Here is a 24,054-nt window from a genome sequence, read left to right on the forward strand (position 1 = left end):
TCTTTGTAATATTTCAATTCTCTTACTGTTTTTAAGATTCTCTTTCAATTTCGGTATCTTGAGTTTCAGTTGTTTTGGATATTTATTTTCATCTTTTATCAAATTTGGGGAGTTTTTAGCCATTGTTTCTTTACATATTATCTGCTCCCTTCTCTTTTTTCTGAAACCCTCACAGTGTTTATGTGGGTTGGTGAGATGGTGTCGGTATAGGTCTTAGGTTCTATTGCTTTTATTCCACCTTTTTGTTGTTGTTAGGCTCTATTTGCTTTTTGTTAATCATTTTTCTTTCTCTTATGGAGACTTAATAATTTCTACTTCCCTGGCTTCAAGTTCACTGATGCTTTATTCTGCCTGCTCAATTCTGCTTTTGTATTCCTCTAGTAAATTTTTCATTTCAGTTATTGTACCTTTCAGTTCCTGGATTTCTTCTTGGTTTCTTTTTAGGTTTTTTATCCTCTTATTGTTATTTCCATTTTGTTCACATATCACTTCTTGATTTTCTCATATTCTCTAGTTCTTTGAAATCTTTAGGATAGTTTTAAAGCCTTAGTATAGCAGATCCGCTTCAGATCTTTTTCAGGGACAGTTTCTGTTGATATTTTGTCCTTTTCAGTGGGCTATACTTAATTGTTTCTTGTATGCATGTGTTGTTGTTGAACACCGTGCATTTGAATCTAATAGCATGTTAACTCTGGAAATCCCTCTTCTCCAGCATTTGCTGGTTTCTGTTATTATTTTTGGTTGTAGACAGTCTCGATGATCAGCTTGAATTGTAACCTAAAGGTCTGCTCTGTCTTTCTGAGCCTTTCCCTGGAGACTTACACAGCCACTTTCTGACATTTATGTTGTTGTTTCTGACTATCCCGCTCTTTAATGTCTGGCTCCCAAAATGAGAAAATAAAAAGGGCTCTGACCCTGAAAAGTCATTTCATTCTGATAGTAAGGACGGACTTACAGTTATGGGGGAAGGTAAATCAATAATACCTGGCATTTTTGTCTGCACCTCTCTGATTAAAAGCAACAATCAGAGATCAAAGCACAGTTCCCTGATATTTGGAGGGCAGGGCCCTTTTTACCCACCTTGACCCTTTAGCTGTTTGCAAGCTACTTCAGAAAAACTGGTGTACGTGTGTCTGCCAAGAAGCTTGGAATGTGGAATGGATGGATAGTTATGTGCTAATAGATAAAATTTACCATAATTTACTGCTTACTTCTTTCCATGGAAATTACAAGCTTTTAACAGATTACACCTCCAACATAGTTATATTAGAGAGATTCTGCCACCTCAAGTGATGTGTAGGTGGTACGTCAGAGTCCTATTGCTTGGTACTCTGCCACCAGAATCCTCTTAAATTCCATCTTAATATCTGTAGAGTGACTTCATGACGTAGATTAAGTAGCAAGATTTCTGCATTAATATATGGGGGAATTTTTATATTAAAATACAGTAACTTTTCTCACCTGTTTGTGTTTAAGAATTATATGAGACAGGCCTCCCTGGTGGCGCAGCGGTTGAGCGCTGGGTTGCAAAGCTGCCCGCAGCCTCTGCAGCGCAGGTTCGATCCCCAGCCACCGGGCGAGGGTCCCACATGGCGCGCAGACCTCTCCTGCCGCCCGCTGCTCCCCTCAGCAGTGTACTTCGGTCCTTCTGCCTGCTCTGCTCCCCGCTCTGCTTCTGGTGAATTCTCTCACCCTCCCGCGCTTCTGACTGTACCCAGTGCTTGTATAAATAAATAAATCTTTAAAAAAATATATAAAAATGAATAATTTAAAAAAAAAAGAATTATATGAGATACATTTGATATATATGTGTTGTAATTTTGATATTTAACTTTTGGCAGGTGGTTTTGGAATGTATGCTTAAAAAAGACCTTATTTACAATAAGGTCACTCCAACATTTCACCACTGGAAGATTGATGACAAGAAATTTGGCCTTACCTTTCAAAGTCCTGCTGATGCAAGGGCTTTTGATAGAGGCATTCGAAGAGCTATAGAGGATATTTCTCAAGGTATGTTTTCTTTATTTATCAGCTATTCATAGTAGAGTATAGTGACTTCAAGCAAGTCAGCTTTTGTGTTATGTGTGTAGGCCTTAAAAGCTCACTGTAGGTGAAGATAAAATAATGGGCTTCTGAGTCTGTTTTATATTTCTCACATCACAGTTTATACCAAGTGCATTTATTATCTTGAAGGGCCATTTAACTGCAGGCTTCAGATAATTCAAATTATTTTCAAATAAGAACTTGAAGAAGAGGGAATGCATCAGGTAGAACTTTTCAAAGTCCCAGTGAGGCTTTCCATTTATGTATGTTAAAGCAGTCATATCCTTGTTTTGTAATGATAGAGAAAATGTCCCAATAAACAAATATATGTAAGTTGTGGTTATTCTGTGGTAAAACTCTTCCTCTCTCAAAGTACCTGATTTCATTATGGAAGATTGGCAGAGCACCCAGGCTCATCTTTTGTATACCCTTTGCGTATCTTGCCAATCTGTTAATATTATTAACTCTAAAGCATGCAAATTTTAAAAGGAGGAAGAATGTATTTACGTGTAAGACCAGCCTCTCTGCAATTAAAACAAAAAGAAATTACATTAAAATCCATTTCTTCCCAAGAAGGATGTAGTAACTAGAATTTGATTTGTTTTTCTGATTAAGAAGACTCTACTAATTGAGATAACCTTCTTTATAAAGTAAATGAATCAAAATGTGCTATACAACAATGTGATTTGTATATTTTGAAGACAGTATTGTAGAAAATTTAAAGAACTGAACTAATTAAGAGCCAAACCACATGCAAGACTATGGAAATGCTTAGTACACATTTGTATTGATAATACATAAAACTGGGGTTAAATAACTTATTTAATTTGCTTTAAAAGATTAGAATTTGGTAACATTGATTTCAGTTTTAGAAAATTCCATAAAATAGTCATTTTTTTTTTATAAGAACCTATATAAATTGTCCATAGATTTCAACGTTGGCTGCACATGTGAATTATCTGGAAGGCTTTTGAAAATTAAAGTAACTGGTCCCCACTATAGACAACTTCATCTGTTTTTAAAAACTTCCTGAATAGTTAAAATGTTATAAGAAAGTATTCTCCTAGTTGAATGATTATATTATAAATTGGGAGGTGGGATAAAGTGAATACAGATACATTGAATAGCAATGGTTGTGGTTCTCAAATCACAATAAGAAACTTACAAATTAAAAGTTGCAGGATGCCTAATTCCTCACACCTCAGAGATTCTGACATCATTGGTTTGAAAATATACTCTGGCATTAGAATTATTTTAAAAATACTTCCCAGTTTATCCTGATTTTTAGCTAGGTTTGAGAAACTGATGCTTTAAAGAGAACATCGATATCCATGGCCACTGGAATTTAAGTTTTGAGGTAAATTTAAACTCACCCTCATGTCCCTATAAGAGTGTGCTTTGTTCAGGATCAAATAGAACGAGCTTAGTGTTTTAAAAGGACACTTACAAGAAAAAGCCTAAAAAGACATTGGTACTCATCCCGTCTCATTATTTTTGAACTTTAAAAAAAACATACTCATTATTAACCACTGCATAGACTTTCAATGATCCCATCAAATTTCTCTTAACTTTCCTTGATAATAAACAATGCTACCCTTTCCAAAGGACAGGTTCTTTCTGCTAGTTTTGTCTTTTAAGTCTAACAAACTCAGAAGAATTTGCTAGAATAAATCCCTCCATCATTTATCAATATTAAAGGCACTCTTGAATACCATGAAAACCTTATAGAGACATTGATAGCATCATGATCAATAGCAACAATTAGCTGTTGACAAGAATGGATTAATGGTCACTTGTTTTTCTTTGTTTTGCTAAAGTACCTTAAACCCTAGTTCTGGGTATTAAATACTGTTTTTGGGTGAGACTATTTAGAAAAATTGACTAAATTATATATGAACATTACGTAAACACACAGAGGTTTGTGGTGCATATAATCTGCCTATAATTTTGAGACTTTTGAGAAATCAAGGATAGGACTTGCTGTAGAGAGTGCACCTTCACAAAGAACATCTCTTTAGTAGGAAAAAAAAAAAACCTGTAGGAAAAAACTCATTACTTTATTGTCTTAACAAGCAGAAAATATAAGTGGTCAATATCTGGCAGGCCAAAATGATCTCTAAGCATTTCTAAAGTAATATAATGATATACTCAATTAGTTGGCAAAACAAAATACAAGTCAAAAATTCTATGCTTAATAAACTTTTTCATTTTTTCTTAGGTTGCCCAGCATTAAAAAATGATGCTGAAGAAACTGAAGATGATTTACAAGTAAGTAGTTTGGCTTGAAAGGGATTTCTAAACTTAGAGACGGTGGAGGAAATCCCAACCTTGAAAAATAGAACAACTCATAGAACTTCTAAGACATAGAATTTCTAAGACACTGTCAATTTCCATAGTACAAGTGGGGGATGGGATGGTGTGTGTGTGTGTATACGCCTGCATATACATATTTTTATACACATAATATGTATATATGTTTCTTGCTTGAGTTGATGTCACAACCTTGTGCAAGAAGGCATTCTTCAGGCGAACTTCCTCTTTGGGAGACCTCAGTCTTGTCTTTTTATGATGAAGTCTACCTCTTAATGAAGAATAATCTCTTTTGCTCTTTTAAAATATTAGTCACATCTGAAATCACCTTCACAACATTTAGACTGGCATCGCTAAAAGCTGGGCAGTATTTTTAAATATGTATGGTGGTTATGGATGTTAACATATTCCTGTTCTTTTCTTTATACTTTGCTGTATTTCTTAAATTTTCAAAAATAAGCATTTTTCTTTTCTCATTTTAAATGCACATAAAACCTTTTGTTATTACTTTAGGTCACAACTATTATTAAAATCCTATGAGTAATGTAATATTAATACAAGATTCACATACAAATTTGGTTTCCTTTGCTATTATCCTGAGTATTAATAATAATTGCAACAAACTTGAAAAATGCTAAAAAAGAAAGCCATATAAACTCAGAAGCCCACAATGCAAAAGAAATCCAAAAAAATTAACATTTTCATTGAGTAAAAATAGCACCATTTCATTTTTGTTTGTTTTTATTACTCAGTATATTCCAAATGCAAAAGCAGTAAAATTCTTATGGTTGCACCGTGAAGATATAAATTAATTCAGTCATTCCCATTCTCTGATTTTAAAAAATAGCTTTTTTTAATTATTAATATTTTTTTATGCTCACATCTTTCTCTAAAATTTTTTCTGCATCACTATTTCCTAAGTATAGGTTACTGGAAATTGATTCCATCAGAAACATTCATAGGCATGAATGCTATGTCATGAAGACACTCAAACAACTTTATAGGGACGTACCATGTGTTGAAGATATAACCATGTTATTGAGTGACCCTGGAAGCAAGTCATTCATCCTCTAATAAGCCTGTGGATGACTGCAATGACCATGACTGGTATCTTGACTCATTAGTGGTTGTGAGTCAGAAACACCTAGTTTAGCTGTTTTTAAATTTGTGATTTATAGAAACTGTAAAATAGTAAATGTTAACATAAGTCATTAAGTGCAGGGTTATTTATTAATAATAAAGATTTTGGTACCTGTTACAAGATACTGCCATAACAAATACTTTAAAGTGTGGGAGCAACTTTGAATTGAGTTAGTGGATGAAAACTTGAATGTTAAATCTTTGAGGTCGAGACTGCTAGTAAGGGCTTAAAAGAAAATGAAGAAAACCATGTTAGAAACTGGGAAAAAAGGGAATCATTGTTATGTAGTGACAGAAAAGTTTAGCAACACTGTCACATGTGGTAATGTGGGAAGTAAATAGAAAATGTATCCAATGACCTGGGTGATCCAGCCATGGAGATTTTTCAGGCAAAAGATTAAAGATGTTGCTTGGTTTCTTCTTTCTGCTTATGGTAAAACTGGAGAAGGAAATAGCCTAAGGAAAGGCTCCTAAACAAAAAGGAACCAGGACTTGCTGGTTTAGAAAATTCACAGCCTCTCAATATGTCAGACTATGCTAACATTAGGAAATGGCTTCCAGGCAAAGATCAAATCAAGGTCACTCTCAGAATAGCTTTGTCTGAAAATGAAGTCCAGAGTTAGACTATAAAATCCTTTGTTGAGACCCCAGGAAGCTCTGTGGTTTACTTCAGACAACATTCGGTCAATGTAACAAGGCTTAATAAGTAAGTTTAAGGATATCTGTTAGGAGAAATTTAGAGAAGAGTTTCTTATCTCAGATTTGTGAGTGCATTTTTTGTTCTAGTGGGATGAACCCCAATAAGATTCATAAGAGACTTACAGTTTTCAAAAGAATTATATTGACAGAAATATCACCAACTTGGACTGAAGAGAGACCTTTTGGATCACCAAAATTCTCCTGGCAGAAAACAAGTTGAAAGGCAATGAGCTTTTGAACATGAATTACCTTTCATAACATGGAAGGATGACTCAGAAATCAGAACCAAAATCTTAAGGGAAGAACCAAGAGCTGTGAAGGATTAATTATTCTCAAGATCTGCCTAAATTCTATTCAAGGAACTTCTGAAGTGTTCACAATGTGTTTTCAGAATTACTTTGGATCAATGACTCCATTTTTTCCTCCCATTCTCTCCTATTTTAGACAGTAAGCGGTTCTAACCCTCTGCCTGTTCTGCCATTGTATTTTAGGTGTGTGGGGGCAGATAATTTGTCTCTTTAGTTCACAGTTCTTCAAATTGAAAGGAACTGTATTTAAAAGGAACTGTACCCAAAAAGTTTCATCTATAGGTGGACCTATTTAGACCCTGGATTTGAAATTGTTGCTATATAGGGGTGAAAATTTTGGGTAGTCTTGGAAGTGGTGTTGAGTGTATTTTACATATGAGAAAAATGTAAATATTGTCCAGAGAGTAATGGTAGTGGTTTTAAAATATGTCCACAGATTCTATTATACTCCTCTTAACTCTAGTCAAATTCCCCTTTCCTTGAGTGTGGGCTATACTTAATAATACTTCTAATAAATGGAGTGTGACATAAATAAGAGTAGATTGTAAGAAAATTTGTGACTTCTGTTTTGCTCTCTGTCTTGAACCACTTAGTTTGGGAGCAAGCAGCCTGCTACTATATGAAAGGACATTTAGCATTCTTTGAAGAGATCCATGTGGTGAAAAATTGAGGCCTTCTGCCAACAAGCAAGAAACTAGGGCTTCTAACAATAGTTGTGTGAGTGAACCATCTTAGTCCCTAGGACCAAATAAGTCTTTAGATAATTGTAGCCAAGGCCAAAAATTTTACTCCAGCCTCACAAAGGGCTGTAAATGAGAACCACTCAACTAAGCTGCTCCCAAACTTCTCACTCACACAAATTATGAGATAAATTTTTTTGTTTGAATCTGCTGTTTTGTGACAATTTATTATATACCAATAACTGATATACTAGCAGAAAGGAAATTTTAAATTAAGATGAAAAAGTACAAAATCTGACATTTGTGTGCTTATTTAATCCTGCTCACCTTCCCATTCCCAACTTTCTTAGAAGATACCTAGTTTAGGCCAAATTCCGTCTTTAAATAGAAGGTGGAATTATATATTGGTTTTATAACTTCCTTATAACTGAAAGTATGTTCAAATAGAAAAAATAGTTATAGTCTTTATTAGTTTAAAATATATATATTATGTACTCTGAGCCTCATTATGTAATAATATATTAGCATTAGCTATATGAGAAGGGGGGGGGGATACTGAGATCTCAGAAAATGTGTGAGATAAAATTTTGTGAACATCCCATTTGAAATGTTTAAAAAAGAATCAGTATCCAGAATTAAAACTGCCAAAGAAAAAATTCAAATTTACCTTATTTCATGATATGCCAAAGTTTTTATATGTTACTCCTGTTTTGGAACTCGGAGGAAGTAGTGATTATGTTTAGATCATAAATGACCTGAAGACATTAAATAGAGTGGAATGGAAATTCTTTTTTGAGTATTAATTCATTCACCATGTATTTGAACACCTATTCTTTTTCTGTAACTATCCTAGACATGTGATTTGTTGAGGTACAGCTTTCTGCTTTTAACAATTCAATGTCTTTAGTTAACTATAAATCACCAGAAAATATTTACCTTTGAAGGGCTTCATAACACATAGTCAGTTGGATTTAGGATCATATCATGCTCATTTTTTATGCCTGCTCTTTACTACAGTATTGATCACATACGTAGTTGGTACTCATGAAAGATCTTTTTTAAAGAAAAATCTTCAAAATTAAGACTTTAAAACTTGTGTACTAACAAGTATGAATGTTCTTTTCATTTGATTCCTTTTTTTGACTCTTAATGAACCAACTGAGGTTTTTTAAAAATGCTAGCTTATATTTAAGGTATTTTTATACTGTTTTTTTCCAACCAGTGTTGTCCGTTACATTTATAGTTTCTCCTATTTAGATCTGCTAGATTGGTAAAACAGCCCATAAAATTTAACTCTCGAAGTGCTTGCAGTTATAAGAGGGAAAGATTTCAGAGTTCATGGTTTTGGGCAGGAGAAAGATGAGACCTAATTTATCTGATGTAGAAGTAGTCATATATCCTCTCTTGTCACTGAGAAGTACTTGACAAATTCATTCTTTAAAATTTTAGACTATATAATGTCCTTTTGAACCACAGTAATTAAAAGGTTTGTGATTTACATGTACTGTGTCAAGTAATTTTGTTTTAGGCAGGGAGAAACTGCTTATTTTTACAGGCGGTGACATTTTACTGAGGCTCTAAATCTGAAAACTGTTAATAGATAGGCTTTATATTGCTGTGATTTACCACTAGTCTACATTACTGTCCTAAAGTCAAGTTGCAAAAATCCTAGTATATTTTAGGTTGAGTTTTATGTCTCTAATAAGGTAGCAAAAAACCCCTGTGTAACCTTTTTCTGCAATGTTTACTGTATAATTTCTCCCTTGTTTCTGTATTAGTCTCTGAGACTGATATGTCTTCATGTATAATATTTAGATAGAAAACAACGAAGAAGTCATGAGCATTTATCCTTTTGCAGACATAACCACTATTAATATTTTGACACTTAGGTCTTTTCCTTGTTCTTGCATGTTGTATTCAAATACATACATCATTTTAAAAGCAATCTGAAGATCAATCTCTTCCTATTTTGATTGTATTTTGATAGTATTGTTTTTTGGTGGTGATGATGGTTGGCCTTTAAGTAGTATAAATCATAAAATTTGAACTTACACAGTCTTTGAATTTAACTTTTATATTGTACTGCAGTTCATTTAACCATTCACATTTTGCTGAACATTTATTTTACATAGCCTTTTACAATTTCAATTTTTGTTGGTACTTCTTAGTATAACCTTATGATAAAATTCTAGAAATAAATTTACCATTTAAAAGATTAAATATTAAATATTAATATTTAGTTAGCAGGAACTGTGTAACTATTGCTATCAATTCAAAAATAGAATTACAGACAATAAATAACTTTGAAAACCTAACACTACACGTAAGCCCAACTCACTTTTCATTTAAAAGGTAGTTTAGTTTTTGTGTCAATTATTCCAGGTTGGAGGCTTGTTTTCCTTTACTGTTTTTAAGTCAGTTAATTAAATTTTAATTTAGATAATATTTGGATAGCTCCATCAGGTATTGCCACCATGGTGCACCCACCACCAAATCACCCACAGTCCGCCAACACAGTCTATTGTGATTTCTTCCCTCTTTCATCCTACTCCTTTACTCCTTCCTCTTCTCGGAGCTTCAGTTCTGTAGTCAGCTATCAAGCGTTAGTGTTTAAGCTTGTCTTTATCTGACTCTTACTTTAGTTACTTTATACTCCAGTTAATAACACCATCTGTTATTTTTTTTCCTGACTCATTCCACTTAACATTTTCCCTTCAGCTCCATCCATGTTGCCACAACTGGTGTGAGTTTTTATCTTTTTGGATTGCTGAGTAGTATTCCATTGTGTATATATGCCACATCTTCTTGATCCATTCATCATCTTTTACTATTTTTACCAGACGTTACACCTTGTTACATTTCTTATATTCTCTTGATATGTTTTATCTTTGATTACTGTGTTCTGGTTGCTTAAAGAAAATACTATATACTGTTAAGAATTTTAGGCAAAATTCATAGGCAAATACAAAATTTAAGGGTTATTGTTACCCTTTAACAAATTAAAGGTAACTAAAGAAATTGAGGAAGCAGCAGTTGTGGTCAAATCTGAAATAAATTGCAAGTGGAAGCTACACAAAAATGTTACTATAAGTAGGACTTTGTAGAATTGGTTTTTCATTCTTTTTCTATGCTTCTTAAATTTGTGTAACTTGACTATTGATTTGATAGCATTTTAAACTCATTTAGTGGTTAAATATAAGGTTTATTTATCAAAAAAGTGTTTTTAAACTTTTCCATCATGCTAAAAATAAACTTACTATATTAAAAAAACTCCTTGTTGGGTAAGGCCAAGCCACACATTGATTTATGAAATGCAACTATAAGACTGGAGTTCTGTGACACCAGTTTTTTTCATACTTAATTGCTTATTGGGAATCATACATTAAAAATAGTATATATACATGCATTAAGAAATCAAGAAAGATGTATGTCAGGGGCCTCCGTGTGGCACAAGGGGTTGGTTAAACACAGCACTGTGAAGCTATCCACAGCATCTGCAACACAAGGTGGATCCCAGGGCCGGACAGGAGCTCCCCACATGGTGAAGCAGACCTCTCCTATTGACTTGTGGGAGAAAATACAAATAAAAGATTGGTTAGAACATAGGATAATGGAAGAAAGATACTCAAAGGAGCGAGTGATTAACTTGGTAGTGCCTTAACAAAGGTTTTTTGAGAAGATTATGACAGGTTTTAAAGGAATTTTTCTAGTAGAAAAATTGAAGGTAGCTATTGTGGGCAGAAGCAATGACATGTACAAAAGAATCAGAAGTATGAAATGTCAGATGATATTGGAGAGAAACAAGTACATCAGTATTTCTGAAAGAGATGGGAATGACACCATAGTGAGTGCCATGGCAAAGTAACAGATCTCTGCACAAATTTGTTCTTTTGTTCATTCTCAGAATGTTTTGTTCATGGAAATAATCATACTGTGATTTTTTTAGTAAGGCTGGTCCGTCATAGAAATTAAATAACATATACATATTCAAGAGTGAAAGTTCTCATAACATCTAGTATTAGTGAGAATATGAAATATCACTTACCGGTATGTAAATTTTTGAAACCACCTTGAAAGATAATTTTTATTTTGTAAATTGGAGCATATGTGTACCCTGTAATCCATCATTTCTATCTGCTTCTTGATATGTATGACAGAAACTTATATGTAAGAACTATGAGATCTTTTTAAGAATCTTCTTAGCAACAAAGTTTGTAACAGCAAAGATGAATTATCATTGTAGGCAAGTTGCCTAATCTCTTTGAGCTTTATTTTCTTAGTATGGAGTAAAGGGATAATGTTATCTTTATCAAAGGGTTTTTATGAGGATTAAATGAGTTTTAACTGATGTAAAAGTACTTGGGACAATGTCTAATAAATGCAACATGTTTAGTGTGTCAATTGTCACTGCTACAAAGACATGAAAATGAGTGAACCATTGCTATGTGTCAATATGAATGATTTTTCACCCCAAAAAGTTGAGCAAAAAAGCAAGTCTTAATCGTGTCTCAAATACCTTGGTATCAGCCAGAATGCAAACACATTTATACTAAATGTTGCTTTGAGAATAATACTTGTGTGGTAAAACTGTGAAAAAGAGTAAGATAATGAAAATATCAACAACTGCTATTTAATATTTACCTACTAGTGAACAAGTAGAAGAGATGAGATGAAGAACACATAGCAGTTATTTATTGTATTGGTTATATTCTTTCTTATATAAGGTAATAAGTAAACACATTCATTTTATTTTTCATGTTATGATGTATCTAGTCCTATATAGTAAATACTGCATTAGGGGAATATTTTGGCACTTTGGTGTGTATCCTTCCTGCAGTTTATAAACATAAGAAAATAAACATCCATCCACCCTCCTATCAGTTAGACAAGTAGAATCATGCCATACTGACTATATTTTACATTTAGCAATATCTTGTATATACAGGTCTTTTTCATGGCTGCATAGAATTCTCATGTATATCATAATTTTTAAACATCTCCTTTTTTTCCTTAAAATACTGTTATATGATAATGTGTGTGATATCTTGTAGCGTATAGTCACCTTTTCCATATAAAGTGGTACTCCTGCAACAGGGTGGTCCCCAGGAAAGGGGGAGGTTCCCTGCCCCACCCAAGGGAGGGTGGAGCTGAGCAGGAAGAGGAGAAGCTGCAGAAGAGACTGAGGAAGGAAGCAGGATGGAGCCAGGAGACCTGGAGGAGGCACATGGAGCCTAGAGACACGTGAAGAAACTGTGCTTGTCTTTTGGTAGTGGACTGGGTGACACAGATGTGGGTGAGACCCATGGGGAGGTGACAATGGCAGCCTTTTATCTTGATGTTGATTTTGCTCCTTTCCTTCCCGGCTTGTCTGGTTGTTTCTGACCCTTTTCTGTGGGTCCCCACTGGAAGATGCTTTAGACTTGTGGCAGGCTTTGGGGCCTTGCTCTGGGCCAGTCCCATTTGGATGGACTTTTACCCACGAGGGGATGGGTAACTTTGGGTGCTTCATTTAGAAACTAGACTCTGCCTTACCTGTATTGTTTCCTAGTTTTATTAAAGTTCCTTCCCCTTAAAGTCTCCTATGTTTTCTGTTGATGCGGCGGATGGCAGAACCCATTTAGAATAGGCAGGTTTGTGGGGCTTGGGCTGCCCCTCTCCCTGTCCTATAACACTCCCACCACTGGTACAAAAATGTTTCTATTTTCTGTATCTTTGCCAACTTTGAGTATTACTTTCTTTTTCATCCTTTCGTGTAAAATTAACATATTTTTAAATCTTTTATTGAATGAAGTTCATCATCTTTTCATATATTTATTGTCCATTTCTTTTTCCTGAAGTAAAATTGGATTTTACCTGGCACATCACTGTTTGCTGGTGGAAAGGACCCATTTATATGGTCTGAGTAAATTAAGTATCTTATGAAAGAGTTCCTCAGACAATGTTGTTCTCTTCCTCTTCCTCTCCAGCATGTGCAGAGTCCCCCATCAGAGCTTTTGGTAATTGGAAACCATGGAGTAGAAAAGCTGAAAGACTTGAATGAATAGTCATAGGAATGCAGGCTGAAAACAAGGAGATCAGTTAGAAATCTATTGAAATCAGACAGGCAGAAAAAAAAATAAGGGCTTGCATTAAGAAAGTAGATAACTGGAATAGGGAAGAGAAAATGGATTTGAATGATACTCAGAAGCTTAACTTGTTTAGAAAATACTTTCATTTTGTTGACATAAAGAGATTCTAATTAAAGCCAGAAGGGCTTGGGCAAGGGTTGTGGAATCTCTCCGCCCATTATTTCAGATATAGAGTGGAGAGAGTGTTGTTTAAGTCAAAAAGCAAGTGATAGGTTTATTAGTAAGTTGAATTGCTTGAATAGTTTGATAGAATATTTTTGTATTGTAAAGTATTAATTCTGTATCAAAGAGGGAAAGTATGTACTTAGACTTTAAAAGAAATGAGCCATTCAAAAGTAACCAAGATCTCAAAAAGTTAGAAAATTTCTTTTAATTAACCATCATGGATGTGTTAATATTCATTTTATTTCCTTTCAGTATTTTATCTTTTTATGGTTACAATACTGTAAGTAAATTTTATATACTGATTTTTTAACACTGAATATTTCACATGTTGGCTATTCAAAAACCTAATTTCAGATTGACTATTCAGTATTCCTATCATAGTAAGTAAATTTCCTTACTCTTCCCTTATAGCAATATTGCATCTGTGTCTTTTTTTTTGCCATTAAAAATAATTCTGAGGAAAATATTTTGTGCCTGCACCAGTTTTTTAAAACGTTGTCAATTTAACATATATCTACATTTGTAATGTTGAAAAGAGGTATGCAAAAGTAGCAGGAAACTACCTTTTTCCAATTTAGGATTCTCTAAATACATTAATTTGTTTTCACAATTCGTGGATCACATACACCTTATTGTAGATTGTATGCTCTATTTTTAAATAGTGAAGGGTTTACATTTTTATAATATCAGACACTGAATGTGTTTTAGTTATTTTATTAGATGAAATCCATGTAGTTGACATTCATTGTGTGATGTGAAATATTTTAGTTAGGTTAATTTGAACTATTTTGTGAACATATTTAAGTCAAACTATTACTCAAATGTTATACATATTTTTAAATTTGCTTTACACCAAAATAACACTTTGGATATGCCCCTTTAAGAAGTATATGTATTTATTCTTAACCAAAATGAAATGTATTGTTGTTTAACTTGCAGAATATAAATAACATAGTCACTATAGGGAAACCCTGGGTTATATAACCATTTTTTGTTTACTAGGATAAGGATTTCTGAGTAAACTTTATTTTATTTTACAATTTTTATATGGCTCAGTTAGATGACAATTCAGTAAATTTAACCTGATCTAAATAGTTCTTCTCATTAACAGCATAATCACTTTATAATTATATTACTACAACAACTCATGCTTGTTTATAATTTCAGAGCTCTCTCAGTATCAGTACAGATATAATACCCAAATTATAGTAAAAAGAAAAAGTGATTTAGGGAAATTAATTGCTTAAATTTTATACTATGGTTGGATGAGTCAAGGTTCCAGTATAAGCCCTTTATCTAAAATTTTTTTTGATATTTTCTTCTATTCAACTTACTAATGATATTTGACTATTGCTAATTTTAAAATTAGTTGTTTTGAAAATTCTCTGGAACAAATAGATATATCTCTTTAATAATTTTTTACCCTTCCCAATTTTGATCATGGATTTTAAAAGAATTTAGCCTGATTATTTTCAGTAATTTAGATTGTCATACATTAGGATAATGATTATGAAAAATAACAATTAACATATTTACTTGACATACTTACTTTCAAGTGACACTAGGGTCTCATTTTTTTTTTTTTTTTTTTTTTAAGATTTAACAGCTTATTCCCAGAAGCAATAATAACTTTTGGTTTTCATAGCGTTTTTAATATATTTTATCTCACTGAATCCTTATATTTATCATAGCATAGGTGTTATAATTATTTGATAAGTGAGAAAACTGAGTTCCAAAGAAATTAAATGTCCCAAGGCTACTTTGGTCTAGGACTTAGTTTATAAGTTTAAAATAACTATTTTATGAATTTTACTTCTTAATTTTAGAAATAACATCAAAATTTTTAATTAAGAAACCAATACATGTGGTTTTGGGTTTTTTTTTAAGATTTATTTATGCTTACAAGAACTGGGGTACAGACCAGAGCCATGGGGAGTGAGAGGATTCACCAGAGACAGTGGGGGAGCAGAACAGTCAGACTGACTGAAATACACTGCTGAGGGGAGCAGCGGGAGAAGCAGGAGGGGTCTGCTGCGCCATGTGGATAGCTCCCGGGCTGGCCTGGGATCGACCTTGTGTTGCATATGCTGCAGATAGCTTCACAGCGCTGTGCTTTAACCCCTTGCACAATCAATCAGGGAGGCCCCTAATACAGGTTTTAATCCTTAAAATTGTTCACCCTGTAATGATTACTAAATTATTTCAGAATGAGTCAATAAAAGTCTTCCAGTCATTTTTTACTTGATTATCCCTGTTTCTTCACCAATAATTGTATAGTAATGGGAAAATAAATAGCAATTATCTCATTAAAAAAAGAAAGATACAAAACACTTCTATTATTTCCTGTTTTGTGTTATGCATAATTTTACTTATTTGACATTTGTTTCACAAAATTTGCTTATGAGATTTTTAAAGTACATGTTTATTGTCATTTAGTATATATTCCCTACCTAAATCTATATGCATGATTTGAGTCCTAACCAGCAAAATTAGGCTAATTAATTTACTCATTCAAAACAGTCATGGATTGAAGTCTTCCATTTTTCAATTCCCTATATATATGACACAATCACCTTCATACCTGTTTTTTTTTTTTAAATCAATATGTCTTTCACAAGGCATGGTTATTCTTCCTAGTTTGTTTTCTGTAACAAAGCCTGCTTTGCTCATAAAGTTGTTTTTTCCCCTAATTTCTTTACTTTGATGTGACTTCCTAACTATGTACACTTGAGTCTTAGGGATTGCTGCTCAGTGCTGTGATGGTATAGACTTGTTGATTTGTTAAATATTTATTAGTATAAATACACAAATTACTTAAGTAAATATATAAATATTATAGTTTGGCAACTAATGCGTTATGGATTGTTTCCCCCTAGGCAACTGAAGAGGATACTTCCAGTTCTCTAGTGAAAGATCACATTTTTCAGCAAGAGACAGTTGTTACCAGTGAGCATTATAGAAGCTTAAGACCTTCTCCCTTTGAGGATCTGAATGCCAGAAGAGCATATTTGCAAAGCCAGGCCAATCAGGTAAGAAAATACAGGTTTTCATATATATATATATATGTGTATATATATATATAGAGAGAGAGAGAGAGACAGAGACAGAGACAGAGACTGTGTAATGATTAAGGGAACAATATATCAGAAAATTATAGCTCTCATCAATATATATTTATACTCACCAAATGAAGGAACATCAGATATATAAGGTAATTAACTATCAAATCTGAAAACAGATAATGGGAAAATACATTAGTGGCTGGGGGTTTCAGCACCCCCCCTTTCACCAATGAACAGATCAACCAGACTGAAAAATAAGGACACAATAGCCTTAAACAAAGAATTAGACCGCATGGGCTTAATAGACATTCGTAGGGCACTGCATTCTCCAAAAAGCTGAATGTACATTCTTCTCAAGCACACATGGGACATTCTTCAGGATTGGTCTGGGGTCATAAAATAAGTATCAGTTCATTAAGATTGAGATCGTACCAGTCATCTTCTCTGACCACAATGATAGCAAACTATAAATCAAATCAACCACAAAAAATAACTAACACATGGAGACTGAACAACACACACTGAGTAACTATTGGGTTAGTGACAAAATCAAATAATAATTCTAGGCAAATGATAATGAGGATACAATCTTCCAGTACTTTTGGACACCACAAAAACAGTACTTAAGAGAGAAGTATTGTGTAATACAGACCCATATTAGGAAGTAAAAAAGCATTCAATCTTACCTTTCACTTTAAGAAACTCGGAAAAGATCAACAAAGAAAACTAAAAGCCAGTAGAAGGTAGATAATGATAAAAATTAGAGAAGTAAATGGAATAGAAATCAAAAGGACAGTCCAAAAGATTAACGAAATTAAAAGCTAGTTCTTTAAAAAATAAACTGGAAGAATTAACGTTGTCAAAATGACCATCTTACTCCAAGCAGAATACAGATTCAGTGCAGTCTCAAAGTTTCAAATAGAGTAAGCATTACTGAAATTCATATAGAACCACAGAAGACCCCAAATAAGCCAAAACATTTCTCAAACAAGGAATAATGGTGGCATCACACTTACAACTTCAAACAGTACTGCACAGCAACAGTCATCAAAACAGTATGATACTGGAACAAAAATCAGACACACAGACCAGTGGAAGAGAATTGAGCGCCCAGAAGTAAATGTATGACAAGTTAACGTATGACAGAGGAGCCAAGCATATACATTGCAGTAAAGACAGCCTCTTCAATAAATAGTGCTGGGAAATTTGGAAACCAAACATGTAAAAGAATGAAACTAGACCACTATTCAACACCATACACAAAAGTGAATTCAAAGTGGACATTCTTGAATTTAGGACCTGAAACCATAAAGTGCATAGAAGATAGGCAAAACACTCCATGACGTAGGATTCAGAGATGTCTTTGTGAATTCTCCAACAGCAAAGATAACAAAACAAAATATAAACAGTTGGGACTACATCAAGTTCAAAAGCCTTTGCACCATTGTGACACTAAGACAAAAGCACACCCTACTGAATAAGGAGAAATATTTGCATGCCATACATCCAACTAGAGGCTGTTGAAAAAGAATTTATACAACACAGCAAAAAGAAAACAACCCAATCCAAAATAGACAAAAGATCTAAGTAGGTACTTGTCCAAAGAGATATGGCCAACAGGCACATGAAAAAAAATGTTCATCATCATTTACCCTTAGGAAAATGTAAATCAAAACCACAATGAGACCCACCTCACACCTGTGAGAATGGTTCATTAAACAAAACAAACAGAACCCAGCAATGACAAATATTAAAGAGGGTATGTTGAAAAATAACCTTCTCACACTGTTGGTAGATATGTAAACTGATCCAGCCCCTCTGAAAACAGTATAGATTTATCTCAAAATATTAAAAATGGATCTTCCAAGTAAACCAGCAATTCCTCTACTAAGTATATACCCAAAGAATACAAAACACAGGGCCTCCCTGGTGGCACAAGGGGTTAAGTCTCAGCACCGTGAAGATATCTGCAGCCACGCAGCATGAGTTCAATCCTGGCCAGGGAGCTGACCCACATGGCACAGCAGACCTTTCCTGTCTCTCCCGCTGCTCCCCTCAACAGTGTGTTTCAGTCAGTCTCCCTGTTCTGCTCCCCACTCTGTCTCTGGTGAATCCTCTCACCCCCCACAATTCTGGCCTGTACCCCAGTTCCTGTATAGATGTATAAATAAGTAAATCTTTAAAAAAAAAAAAAGTTTAAGAAACTAACAACATTTAAAAAAAAAATCAGAGATCAGAGGATTAAATGATAAACTAAGCTAGGAACAATAAGAAGAAATTAGTAACTTTTTTTTTTTTTTTTTTTTGGTGGGACCCTCGCCAGCTGCCGGGGGAATGAACTGGCGCTGCAGAGGCTGCGGGCAGCCTCACAGCCCAGCGCTCAATCGCTGCGCCACTAGGGGAGGCCCAGAAATTAGTAACTTTTTTAAACAGAGTCATTTAAAATAGTCTGAAATATAAAAATTAAAGGATAAAATATAAATATCTATCTAGATATAAATATATCTCTCAGAATTCTGTTTCTAATTTGCTGTTATCATTGCTGTCACCTCTTATTGATGTAGAATATGCAGAGCTGGGCAGTAGTTACAAGGGTTGTTGATTTTTTTGTAAAATAGACATAGAATGTAAGTGGCATAGAATTTGACCCTTTCACTCTTTCAAGGTTCCTTGAAAAGTATCTGAGTTTTCTTTCCTTAAGCAGAGAGCTGAGGGAACCCAGCAGAAAAGCATGTTTATTTCAGACTTTTCCTCAAATTAGTAGTTTGCCAGCTTTCAAGAGGGTTTGTGTGCATAATGCAAATATGCTCATGACCATATGTTTTGTCTTTTGGGGGGAAGAGGCATGGTAATGGGTTTGACTGGTAGGCTGATGTGTTGATCTGGCTTAGGGTCAAACTTTTGAATTCCAGAGGTAGCCTGTTGATTTTCCTGTTTATTTATGAACTCACTGAATGATAAACTCAGTAAGATATAGGTAAAATACTAGAAAACTTTAATGCTGTTTAAGGTCCCAGTGGGAAAGACAGGGAAGGTTCCCTAGCAGAGTAATTAAAAATTATAATTTCTTTTTTTAAATGTAATTTATTTATATATATTTTTACATCATTCATTTTTGTACAGTGTTTGCTTTCTCCTCTCAGGTGTAGTCCTTAAGAATTCCCATCACCACTTCACCTGTGCATCATTGCCATAGTCCCTCCCCTGTTTTAATCCTTCTCCCTCTCCCTCCCCTGCAGAGTGTCTCTGATATATAGTTACCTGTTAATTTTTTTATTACGGTTATTCTCCCTGATCCCTTATTTGCTTTCTTTATATTCCTCCTATAAGTGAAACCATCTGATATTTTTCTTTTTCCTTCTGATTTATTTCACTGAGCCATAATCCCTTATAGCTCTACCATGTTGCTGAGAATGGCCTGAGTTTATCATTTTTAGTTGGTGAATAGTATTCCATCGTGTATATGTACCTCACCTTCTTGATCCAGTCATCTATTTTTGGGCATTTGGGTTGTTTCCAGACCTTACCTATTATAAATAGTGCTGCAATAAACATAGGGGTATGGGTATCCTTTTGAATTAATGTTTTTGTGTCCTTTGGGTAGATCCCTAGGAGTGGAACTACTGGGTCATATGGTAGCTCCATTTTAAGTAGTTTGAGGAACCTCCACACAGCTTTCCATAAAGATTATAATTTTTTTTTTTTTTTTTTGGTGGGACCCTGGCCGGCGGCCGGGGAATGAACCTGTGCTGCAGAGGCTGCGGGCAGTCTCGCAGCCCAGCACTCAACCGCAGCGCCACCAGGGGAGGCCCAAGATTATAATTTCTTAACCCTCCAGGAAATATGATTCACTTAAGGAAAATTTGTCTCAGTAAGAGTCATAGTAACAGCATAGATTCTGTGTGGAATAAAACTCTTCTTATAGGACACTGCTTCTTACTGAAAATTACCAGGCATTTGCGGACTAGACTGGACTGCCTAGAGAGCAGTAACTACAATACTCCTTAAAACTGTATCATACTCTTAAAATCGTGTTCTTAGAGCATAGCACTGGTGCTTAAATTCTGTGTGAGCCAGATTATATTTAAATCCTGTAGGCAATATAGTGAACAAAGAAAGTCTCATTATAAGCAAACTGACATTTGCTTTGAGTAGGAAGAACTTACTAATACAGTGTATTCAAGAGAAATGTGCTCTTTTCATTTCTCAATGTTGTTTGTGTTTATGCCACCTAGAAACACAGTAAACTTGAAGCCAACTTCACTACTATTAATATGTAAATATTACCCCAAGTTTTATTTTTCTTACATCAGACTTTATAGTCCCTTCATGTTGGCCATTTTTCGAACAGCTTTCTTAAGGTTTTTTTTTTTTCTTTCCAAAACATAAGGGAATGCTCTTGTTTGATAGTGTTTGATTTTAATTTGTTGTTCTCTCAAAGGCATGAATGTCTCTGTTCTAGTATATTACAACTTCAATATACTTGACATTTTCCCTCTAATTTCATGTGTGGAAGAAATGCTATGTGGTGTCATCACAATGCCTGTTAGTATTCCTCTCTGGTGTTTTTCATTAACTTCTACTGAAAAAGAAATTTCTGAGAACCATTTTGCTTTGGCTTTGGGGAGTGACTCTAATACTTCATTTTCTGATAGTTTTTAAAACCTTATATTTAATAATTTGTTACACTTCTGTAATTATCTTAAGAAATTTGAAGATTGTTTAAAATCAAGAGTGAGAGTATAGTTGTTTCGCGTTTTAACTAAATGCTTGGAAAAATTCATGGATATAATCACAAAGTATCTGAACAAAATCACTAGGTTAGTAATTGATGAAGTATTGGAATTACAGTGATATTTAGAAATGGTAAATACTTTTCTTCCCTCTTTTTCCTTTTCTTCTTTTTGTTCTAACTCAGATTAAAATGATTCTTATGGTAAATAGGCAGGTTTATATTTCATTAAATCTGACCATTATCTTTTGCTATTCACAGCTGGTGCCTGGTATGTGTTGGTACTGTTTGAATCACTTCTGTAACTCATGATCACATCAACTCTTATGACAAGCTACTTCATTTTGGGGCGAGAAATTATTTATAGTGTATATGTTATTTTATGCTTGTGCAAGGAAATAGCACATTAAAATACGGGTATAAGAAGGAACAGCGCAATGGTAAGCCTGTTTTAAATATGAGCAAAATAAGGCAAGAATAAAGGTTGAAAGTAATCTTCCTCAGGGTTTTGGGGATATCAGAACAATCCATTCACAGTTACAGTTGCTTATAACTACAGGCATTTTTGGCATAAGGCAGATAAGTCTGAAATACCAGTATGACACTTTTAAATACAAAAATATATTCCACCATCTTTAGTGATGACCAGAAAAACTTTTCCAGTGGAGGAGAGAATTAGATCCAACTAGATCACTGATTCAAATAGTTTAGAAGGGAGAAAATCTGGTGAATGTAAAACAGTTGTAATAGACTAATGATCATCTTGCCAGATCCTGGGAATTTGTTAGTCTACCTTCTTTGGCTGAGGGAATAAACGTAAAACTATCCTCTTGTTTGATGGGAGAGAAAAGAACTAAGTTCTTCTCCCCAAATGGCAATGATGGTGGTAGTGCTAGTGGTGTGGTTATAGACTGTAGTCACCATGCAGTACAAAGGAGTGCTAGAAAACTTCAGGGAGGGATGTGAACTGTGTTGGGACAACTGCTTAGAATGGGAATTTTGAACATTGCTTTTGAAGCCAGACTATTTGAGTTGGATTCTAGCTTCTTTACTTACTGTACTTTGCCTTATCACCACAATTGATTGACATAGAAAAGCAAGGGTTGTTATATGCATGTATAACTAAATGTTCAATTACATATTTGTTGACGTTAAAGAAGCTGAGTTTATTTGAAATTAGAGTAGAATAGGTTTTCTCTTTAAAAGCTAAAATAACCATTATCTGAACATTGAATAAATATTACATGTTTCTTTACAAAAACAATGCTACTTACATTCAGCTCAGTACTGTGGGGATTATGTATTAGTTGGCAATTTGAATGTAACCCAAAAGGCCTCACAGGGTGAATTTCCCATAGTATAAAATCTGACTCTCAATTTGCAGATCATAAATCTAATTTTGTCAGGATATTAAGATTGGAATCATCCTTTAGAGACTAAAGTCAAGAAATTTTTTAAATGATGTATAAAAATCAGAATGTAAAATTTAAACCATTGTATGAACTGTTTAGAACATTTTCTATATAAAATACATCTTCAGGGCCTCCCCGGTGGCGCAGCGGTGGAGCACTGGGTTGCGAAGCTGCCCGCAGCCTCTGCAGCGCCGGTTCGATACCCGGCTGCTCCCCGGCCACCGGAGGAGGGTCCCACATGGCGCACAGACCTCTCCTGCCGCCTGCTGCTCCCCTCAGCAGTGTACTTCGGTCCTTCTGCCTGCTCTGCTCCCACTTTGGTAAATTCTCTCACCCTCCTGTGCTTCTGACTGTACCCAGTGCTTGTATGTATAAATAAATAAACAAACAAACAAATCTTTTTAAAAAATAAATAAATAAAATATATCTTCATGAGATAATAAATCCTTGGCCAAAAGCTAGCTTCATGAGTTATATCTTCAACATAGTAATGCCATGCTTTGAATATTTAATTGCATTGATTAAGATAGTTTGCTCGATCTTTTTTACCACAGAGAAAAAGTCTTGCCAAATCACTAGACCACAAGAAGGAGGATGAAACTCTAAGAAATGGGATGAGTCTGAGATTTTACCTTTCTTATAAGCTAGCAATTAAACTGTGAGTTGTATGATGCTCAGGAGCCATTAAGACTGCTACATCTTTGTTTAATAAGTGTAAAAAGTCACTATTTCCCCTCTGTCTTTTCTTAGAGATTATGTGAATTATTAATCACCTACTTTTTCTATTAATGATCCTTCTACCTGTTTTTAAGGTTTGAGCAAATGTTTTGCTCTTTGTAACTTCAAATTCAATTTTCCTTTGTGAAGCCTTCCCAGACTATTTAATCCGTAGTGTTTTCCTTCCTTACTATTTTCTGAATTCTTTCATATTCCACCTTAAGTTATAGTTACCAAACTTTGCAAGTTTATGCTTTATCCTACCTCAGCAAAGATATCTTTTATTTCATGGTGCCTTCTGTAGTGTCTAGTATATCTGTTTAGAAATTAAATATAGTTGGATACTGAAACTTACAAGGAAACTGAGAAGTGTTAGCTCATAATTTTCCACATGACATAGAGGTAGGTAGACATAGCAAAATGGATACTAAGGACAAATTAGAGAAAATAAGCTCCACAGTACAGAAATTTTACTTTGTCCCATATCAATCTTTCAGTTTTATAGCATAGTTAAAATTGGAAAACTTCTGTTTTTCTATATGTTCTTAACTATGTCATTAAAGTAGTAATTAAAAGTAAATTTTCAAAACTGTAGGAAACAAGTTGGGAAATGAGGTAACATCTTTAGTGAACTTGTCTCTCTGTTTAATACACTACT

General features: G+C 34.2%; 1 protein-coding gene across 1 annotated transcript in view; it reads left to right on the forward strand.

Annotated features, from left to right (window-relative positions):
* The window catches only part of SPRED1 (sprouty related EVH1 domain containing 1), a gene marked incomplete at both ends in the record, with an annotated part of 91,987 nt that overhangs the window by 55,972 nt on the left and 11,961 nt on the right, over positions 1-24,054 (forward strand). Inside the window, 3 exons of the mRNA XM_084240818.1 lie at positions 1,842-2,010; positions 4,262-4,311; positions 16,350-16,502. Coding sequence (XP_084096944.1) covers positions 1,842-2,010; positions 4,262-4,311; positions 16,350-16,502 — 372 coding nt within the window. The remainder of the gene's footprint in view (positions 1-1,841; positions 2,011-4,261; positions 4,312-16,349; positions 16,503-24,054) is intronic.

The sequence above is a fragment of the Talpa europaea genome (assembly GCF_964194135.1).
Source record: "Talpa europaea genome assembly, chromosome: 8".
Taxonomy (NCBI): domain Eukaryota; kingdom Metazoa; phylum Chordata; class Mammalia; order Eulipotyphla; family Talpidae; genus Talpa; species Talpa europaea.